This window comes from Notothenia coriiceps, unplaced genomic scaffold (assembly GCF_000735185.1).
Source record: "Notothenia coriiceps isolate Sejong01 unplaced genomic scaffold, NC01 NC01_scaffold00037244, whole genome shotgun sequence".
Taxonomy (NCBI): Eukaryota; Metazoa; Chordata; class Actinopteri; order Perciformes; family Nototheniidae; genus Notothenia; species Notothenia coriiceps.
In genome coordinates, this window is record NW_011369945.1 from 2676054 (window position 1) to 2684610 (window position 8557).

Sequence of the window (8557 nt, forward strand, 5' to 3'; positions counted from 1 at the left end):
TTCAGTTCAATCGAAATGCTCGCAACCTTAATGTTATTTTTTATTATATTTTGTATTATTTGAGTGAATATTACAGTTTAATAATAATTTTTAAAAAAACAACAAATATTTTATGTTTTGTGATAATTTTTTTCTGCTGTATCGAAAACACGTATCAAACCATGACCTAAAACCGAGGTACGTACCGAACGCTGAAATGTTTGTGAACCGTTACACCCCTGTAATGTAAATTATAAAAATTAAAAAAAGTAATTAGCTGGAGTGTGTTTTCAATCCCGCTTGACAATTAAGTTTAGTTTTTTTGCAGGGGTGGTAAGCCACATTTTAATAAAGCTTACCATAAAGTTTCTGAGTCCAACAGAATTGAAACCCATTTCAAACAATTGTTATAACACCCAGAGTAAATGAGACTTGTGCTTTTTGACTGACTTCTCTTTGGTGACATTATAATGTGGTAATTTTCGTCAGCTGCTGTGTAAGAGCTGCACGCAACAGAGCGGAGTCTGGTGCGCAATGATCATGCGCACAGTGAAGAGACCGTTACTGAGGCAGCAAACAGAGACTGGCCAAAACGGCCTGCCCATCAGGAACTCCTGGAGGGGGACCACTGACCCTGTTTAAGGTACACACACCACTGCAGAAGGCAATTGATGTTAAAGGTCCCATGTCATGGCCATTTCCACTGATCATAATTCCATTGTTGAGGTCTACTAGAATAGATTTATATTGTGCAATTTTCCAAACTCACATTGGTTTTTCATACAGCATCTCTGTAAACTACGTGTATTCACTGAATTTCACTCTCTGCCTTTAACGGCTCGTTGTAGCTCCAGTAGCTCCAGCCCCCACCCTCCCTGTGAGCACAGTGTGCTCTGATTGGTCGGGACGTTGTGAATCGCGCTAAGCTCCTTGGAGGTGTTGTTTCCTTGTTTAGCGAAACACAGCCAAACTCACCCTGAGCACACACAAAGTCACAGCCGAAGTAAAAACAATAAGTGTGGCTTGATATTGAGTAAGAAAAAGGTTGATAAACGCTGTGAGAATGGGTCTGCTGAGAGAATTTCGCCGCAATCCCAACTGTCTGTTATCAGCCTGCAGCCAGGGAGGAGAAATCAGCAGAGCTGCTTGCACTGAGTGTGTGTGTGAGGAAGTCCGTGGATTGGTCAATTTGGACCAATCAGCGGGGGCTTAATGTAACGGCTCCGCGGACGTAACCTAACGGCTCCACGGATTGGTCCATTTCGTTCCGGGTACGGTTGACATCATGCGTACCCGGAAGAATCAAATGGACAATGACGTATCTCCAACGAGGCGTTTTGGGGAGGTATTTTCTGAGTTTTACTCGCTACAGGGTGTACTTTGAGGGTTTTGACTCTGCAGACCGTTTACATGCATAAAAACCTTCATAACACAAAAGGGGACGGGTAATAACCAGAAAAGAATGACATGGGACCTTTAATAAGTTTAAACTAAATACTAGAAAAACCTCAAAAACTCAGTTCAGCAGCATCTACACAAAAGAACATGCTCCATAATGACCATAAAGTTAAATAAACCCTGTTTTGACAAAAATTGAACAGCTTCAAAAAGGTAAGATTTATTGTGATGTATTGGTTTTACTCTCAACTCGGTGCTTAAATTGCCTTGCAGAAAAAGCCCAAGATTTTGGGGAAGGACCATGGCTTGACTGAAGCCGGCAAACACAGCACCAGCACTGAAACCATGTTCTTTGAGAAGGTCCGTATTGTTATATTCAGAACCAGCCCACTGCAATTACAAGCTTACGACTGAATTGCTATACATTGATTGTTGACATCATCTCAATGGAAGGCTTTTTTTTTGTTGACAAAACAGGTTAAGAAAGCTCTGCGGAGCTCTGAGGCGTACGACAACTTCCTGCGGTGTCTTCACATTTTCAATCAGGAAGTGATCTCTCGGGCTGAGCTTGTCCAGTTGGTCATCCCATTTCTTGGGTGAGTTTAAACCTACATGCTCTATGTTACACCTGTCTACAGTCTCCAGTGCTTTACTGTCTCTATAACTGTACTGTTGTGCCTTGTGGCTAAATAATGAAACCAAACTAAAACACCTGAGTTGTAAATAGAGAGTACTACTAGAGATATGAAGTACACCTATTGCAGTAATTGTGTTACTCCCAAATTGGTGTCAGTATTTATTGAGAAATATATTGTAATTTATCTTCTGTTATATCATAATGTAACAGTCCTTACATTTGGTTTTTAATAAAATATTGTGTTGATTTAATAGAGGATAAAACTTTATTTATCCCGATGGATATTATTTTCCAGCAGTTTCAATTTAGTGTAAAATGCAATGAAAATGATCAGCAGAATAAAAAAACGTGTGCTAAATGTATGTTTCAAAATAAAGATACAACTCATTTAATACCGATATCACTGAAAAATGTCTTCTACCAATAATCAGTCAACCACCTGGCCGCAGTCTCGCTACTAATTGTTTATTTCACAAACATTGTTGCTCGATTGACAGAAAATTCCCGGAGCTTTTTACATGGTTCAAAAACTTCCTGGGCTACCGGGAGTCGTTTCACGGGGAGTCCAGCCACACAGAGAGTTTACCTAAGGAGCGTGCCACAGAGGGCATCGCCATGGAGATCGACTACGCGTCCTGCAAGAGGCTGGGGTCCAGCTACAGAGCCCTGCCCAAGAGCTACCAGCAGCCCAAGTGCACAGGAAGGACGCCGCTGTGTAGAGAGGTGAGTACCAGAGAGAAGTCTGCTCCGGTGTTTCTGTCATGATAACCTTTTTCTTGCCCACATGTTCTCTAGATACCGTGATACACATATATTTGTGTTTGAGATGTATATTTACCAGGCATCAAGTAGCATTACAATTAGCTTTTTAAGAAGATGAATTGACATAGTTATTAGAAGTATCCTTTTTTAGGAAAATGCCACAGTTGCATCAGTTAGATTTGTTAATTTGGTTTGTAAATTGCTTCCTTAAGCACCGTGCCATCAAGAAGGCATGGATATATATTAACAGCTTGGATTGAAAACACTTATTTTCCTGCCTTTAGTCATACTTGTTGCTAAATTCCACATCTTTGGGAATAAAAGGCCTTCCTTACACGGAGAATCGAATTGAGCGTGGAATTTTCTCTTTCAGGTCCTTAATGACACTTGGGTGTCGTTTCCATCGTGGTCTGAAGATTCTACATTTGTGAGCTCCAAGAAGACTCAATATGAGGAGCACATTTACAGATGTGAGGATGAGCGCTTTGAGGTGAGGAGAACTCAGACCATGCATACTCCGAAATAAATACTGTTAGTTCTTGTAGTTATTAAAATGTGTTCAGCACCTTTTCTCCATGATGCCCTTTGCGCAGTAGTCAAAAGACCACAGAACAAACTTGCTGCTGACACTACCAGTTATTACATGTCACTTGTTTGACGCTTTTATCCAAAGCGACTTACATACTCAATACTGTGGGAAATCCCCACAGGAGCAATTTGGGGTGAAGTGTCTTGCCCAGGGACACAACGACATGCTGACTGCAGTGGGGTTTGAACCTGTGACCCCCTGATCTGAACACCAACGCACAAGTCCACTGCGCCACAGCCTCCCGGTCCCAGTTATAATCACATATGGATAAATGCATTTGTAAATAATTTCACTGTGACTGCACCCCATAGCTGGATGTGGTGTTGGAAGCCAACCTCTCCACGATACGAGCCCTGGAGGCGGTGCAGCGGAAGATTTCTCGCATGTCCGCTGAGGAGCAACTGCGCTTTAAGATGGACAACACACTGGGTGGATCCTCAGAGGTCATCCATCGCAAGGCTATTCAGAGGATATATGGAGACAAGGCCAACGACATCATTGACGGGCTCAAGAAGAACCCAGCTGTGTCCGTTCCCATAGTGCTGAAAAGGTTAATAATCTGATTTGATCTACTTATTATTTTCTGCTTCAGGTCAGAGCTTAGTAAGCAAGTCAGTGAAGTTTATTTCTAGAGCACAATCCAACAGCTTAAAGACCAAAGTGCTGTATATGTTAAAATACTGTTCCTGTTTTATAGAATTTGATTTACTTAAGGTTTTTTTACGCCCTTTTTCCTCTCCCTGTTTCAGATTAAAAATGAAGGAGGACGAGTGGAGAGACGCCCAGAGAGGCTTCAACAAAATCTGGCGGGATCAGAATGAAAAGTATTACCTAAAGTCACTCGACCACCAGGGCATCAACTTCAAGCAGAATGACACCAAAGTGTTACGTTCAAAGACCTTACTGAATGAAATTGAAATGCTATATGATGACGTAAGTAAACATGAAGACATAATCACTTATTATGATATTTGGTTTGAGTTGTGCTTTTAATACAGTGGCTGCATGTACAATGCTACTGCCTTTATAAGAATCTATCTTCTGTCTTGCTTCCTGTAGCGCCAGGAGCGAGCGTCAGAGGAAACTGCCACGCTGCTAGTAACTGGCCCTCACCTGACCCAGACCTATGAAGACAGCCAGATCCTGGAGGACGCTGCTGCCCTCATCATCCACCACGTCAAAAGACAGGTGGGCATCCAGAAAGAAGACAAGTACAAGATCAAGCAGATCATCCACCACTTCATCCCGGACCTGCTGTTCGCACGGAGAGGGGAGCTCTCTGATGTCGAGGAGGAGGAAGAAGAGGAGGAGGAAGAAGAAGACATGGAGATGGATTCAGAGGGCCCCAAGAAGCACAATGGCCTGCCAGGCAGCAGCCCGTCAAAGTCCAAACTCCTCTTCAGCAACACGGCAGCTCAGAAGCTGCGGGGCACAGACGAAGCCTACAGCCTGTTGTTCGTGAACAACTACTGGTACATCTTCCTTCGTCTTCATCACATCCTCTGTACGCGTTTGCTACGCATCTACGGGCAGGCTGAGAAACAGATAGAGGAGGACGCCCGGGAGCGAGAGTGGGAAAGAGAAGTGTTAGGCTTCAAAAGGGAAAAAAATGAAAACCCAGCAATCCAACTGAAGATGAAGGAGCCACGTAAGTGAGAAAGAGAAGAAGTGGTTAAGGTTTTGTTTAAACATACTCAGTTTGATTGATAGGTGAAACGGGTTGCATTATACTTTGTAATCTCACGCTATATAACCGTAAACACATGTACTACTTTCTACCTGCAGTGGATGTTGATGTTGAGGACTATTACTCGGTGTTCCTGGAAATGGTGCGTAATCTTCTGGATGGGAACATGGAGCCGATTCAGTACGAGGACTCCCTGAGGGAAATGTTTACTATCCATGCCTACATTGCCTTCACCATGGACAAACTCATCCAGAGCATCGTCCGGCAGGTCAGCACATTCAATGATGATGATTCTATTTCTGTTTCTGTAAAAAACGGACTCAGACTTATAACTAAAATGTTGTTAGTTCATATTAAAACATGAATTAACTGTGACTATAACAACCTAAGTGTTAACTTCTGCACTGAGCTGGCTCTAGTTTTTCATTTGAAGATACTTGCATACTGAACCCCCTGCTTTCACAGCTCCAGCACCTCGTCACTGATGATGTATGTGCACGTGTAACGGACCTGTACCTGAGCGAAAGTGCCAACAAATCCTCGGGGGGGCCACTGTCCACGCAGACGTCCAGGGCCACAGCAGAGGGCTCCTACCAGCGCAAAGCAGAGCAGCTAATGACGGATGAAAACTGCTTCAAGGTACCATTTGCCCCGAGAGATGAGGATATTGCAGATCGGTATGAACTATTCTGAGCACTTTGCTTAAACAAGATATCCTCTGATTGTGGTTCTGTTTAGTTGATGTTTGTAAAGAGCCGAGGATCTGTCAGTCTGGCCGTGGAGCTGCTGGACACGGAAGAGGACAACTCTGATGAGCCAGCGGAGGCAGAGGTATGACGATTGAGCATTGAAGTACAGTTCAAGTATTAAGTGTCCTGTAGTACAGCCCTGCAACAAGTATGACTGCTATGTATAGTTTTGGTCCACATTTAACACCAATGGGCATTGTTGCAGAAACAATTCGTCCTTCAACTGGACGAGCAGAAAATAATTACCAACTCTTTTGATGTTTGACTAAAAATATTTGTATCAATTACGATGTTCTTGATCAGCTTGAGTGACTAATGGTTCCAGACTCTGAAATGTGAGAATGTGCAGCTTTACTGTGTTTTGTATTATTTTTTATATATTATAATTGTGTTTTTGGCTTTCCGTTGGTCACCTCGACTACAAGAGATGGGCTTTTGTTTATATATCCTGACATTTCGTAGACTAATATATATGCGACAAGCTTAAATTGGCTGATTTGATTTATTTTTCCAGCTAAACAATATTGTTTAATACTTTTTAACCTTTATATTCCTGATTTTAGAGGCCATAATTACTATTCTGGTTAAGTAGGAGGTTCAAATGTGTGTCTGCATGCTTTTTTAAACATTTTTTTCTTCTGCTCTGTCCTCCACAGAGGTGGTCAGACTACGTGGGCAGATACCTGAACTCAGACTCTGCGTCCCCTGAGCTGCGTGAGCATTTGTCCCAGACGCCGGTGTTCCTCCCCAGGTGAGGCCCCAGCCATGTGTCCCTCTTGTCTGCATACTTTCTTTCCTGAGGCTCTAGACAGCCGAGCAGCCTCTCCACTGTTGACAAGCCAAACCAGCTGCCAAACACCACTCATTTTCAGAAGTAGAACCTGTGGCACTTGTGCACAACTCTGACCCAAGGAAGCTCTTGTAATTACAAAAGTTTTAGGCATAGGACCTCTGCGTTTTTATTAACGGACAAACGACAAGGTTTGAGAAGGTTCATTGAAGAGAGTCACTCCACAGATACAGTGAAGTGCTCGCAGTGCCTGATGCCCTGCTGTTTGTAAAGAATCTCATTGGCCGTGAACATGACTTTTTCAGTTTTTGATCTCTGCCTCACATTGAAGATTGCACTTTACATGGCCATCTTTTAAAAAAATATGGAATTTATTTATTCACTGATTCAGTTCCTTTTTAATGGGAATTTTATTTATTAGTAGTAAGGTTTTTTAAAATGGTTTTGGCTTGATCATGGGTTTTGAATTTCCACCTCAAAATCATTTGGTTTGATTATTCACATTGTATTGAAATTGAAATGATGTTTTTCATTGTGTAACATAAGAACAAAAGTCATTGAATGCACAAACTGAAAGCAAAACAAATGGGTTCCAACCTTTTTCATTTTAAAATAATTTTTCTACGATGTCTTTGACCTGAGTTTGTGAGACTGAAGCTGTTGTGTTGGACCTGAGAGACTTTGTTAAGAGAGGAAGGTGCAGTCATGATTTCCTTTTCTACCTTTTCATGCCCTTTGTTTGTGATTGTATTTAGATCAAAGGTCCTATTTTTGACTTAATTTGCTGTTTGGAAATGTAAATGTTCAAATGTCCATTTGTTTAAGTCTGTTATACTCAGTGTAATATTTGTAATAACTTCCCGTGGAAACATTGCACTCCCGTTGCAACTTTTTGTTGTTGGTGAGGTTTTTTTTCCACTGGTTTGACAGAAATTAGTGCTCATAAGTTTTTAAAAACTCTGCTCAAGCACATTATCTGCAACACTTGTACAGAGGAGTAGGTTATGTAAATAAAATGATTGTCTAAATTGTATTTTCATGTTGGTGTATTTATTTCCTGAGCTGTGCATAGAGGTGTAGTTGTGTCCGCTGTTTCTTGAAGCTCCACATGAGTGTTGCACATGGAGCTGTCTGTCATTGCTGTTTGGTGATTCTTCTGTTTTCTGTTTTCTTTGAGATGGCTGTCCATTACCATAACATTTCAAAAGCCAACAAAAAATAATATATATTTATCTTATTTAACCCATTGCATAAATCTGGTGCCTGGCTATGATTTATCAGTGGGCTCACCAACATCTTGTCCCTTTTTTTTCTTTTTTCATCCAATCTATGAGAGATCAGCAGCATAAGAGGTCCAAAGACTTCCTCCTTCACAAAAGTCTTCGATGGCAGTAAAAAAAAAAAATTCAGCAGTTTCTTTCCCAGTTGTGTTGGGTCTTCATCTCATGATCATAACACTGTGTACATTGTTGGTGAAAGTATGTGCACATCAAAGTATTCTCAGCTCATATTTTGGATCTTATCTGGCATCAATTTTCTAGTGTTTGTTTCTAACACTTTTTTGAAATTGGCCTCACTGTCTTTTAAGTGGAGCCCTGAATGCAAAAATATGCTTCATGGTTTCAGTCCCCGCTCACCTGTACCCTCAGTGGTAAGTACACATTCAACTTTCATTCAGGTGGGGTGAATAATTGCTTTTTTTTATTACCTGCACAAAATCAGAATACATTTTCCAATTAAAATAAATATTTCTTTGCCAAGCATATTTAGATTTGAACTGCGTGGCTGTGCATCGGAAGTGCACTGCACAGAAATATTATGACTGCTGCCTCTGCTGCTCTTATAGATCCACATTCCCCTCGAATGATTTGACTCCCTATCTAATTCGGCAAATCATTCGAGGGGAATGTGGATCTATAAGAGCAGCAGAGGCAGCAGTCATAATATTTCTGTGCAGTGCACTTCC

At 41.5% G+C, this 8557-nt stretch overlaps 1 protein-coding gene across 1 annotated transcript; it reads left to right on the top strand.

Annotated features, from left to right (window-relative positions):
• Nucleotides 1-473: 473 nt before the first annotated feature.
• Nucleotides 474-7624, top strand: LOC104964453 (paired amphipathic helix protein Sin3a-like). The gene is made up of 12 exons (XM_010793239.1): nt 474-622; nt 1651-1737; nt 1855-1973; nt 2512-2737; nt 3150-3266; nt 3677-3915; nt 4115-4298; nt 4425-5013; nt 5151-5320; nt 5518-5691; nt 5791-5883; nt 6458-7624. Exons 2-12 carry the CDS (start codon nt 1723-1725, stop codon nt 6554-6556), a joined length of 2025 nt encoding a protein of 674 aa, XP_010791541.1. The 5' UTR covers nt 474-622; nt 1651-1722; the 3' UTR covers nt 6557-7624.
• Nucleotides 7625-8557: the final 933 nt, after the last annotated feature.

What these genes read in the sequence shown, in the direction of transcription:
- LOC104964453 (XM_010793239.1), top strand. An exon ending in TTGGTCATCCCATTTCTTGG is followed by an intron (nt 1,974 to 2,511) that starts GTGAGTTTAAAC and finishes CTCGATTGACAG; the next exon opens with AAAATTCCCGGAGCTTTTTA. An exon ending in GGACGCCGCTGTGTAGAGAG is followed by an intron (nt 2,738 to 3,149) that starts GTGAGTACCAGA and finishes TTTCTCTTTCAG; the next exon opens with GTCCTTAATGACACTTGGGT.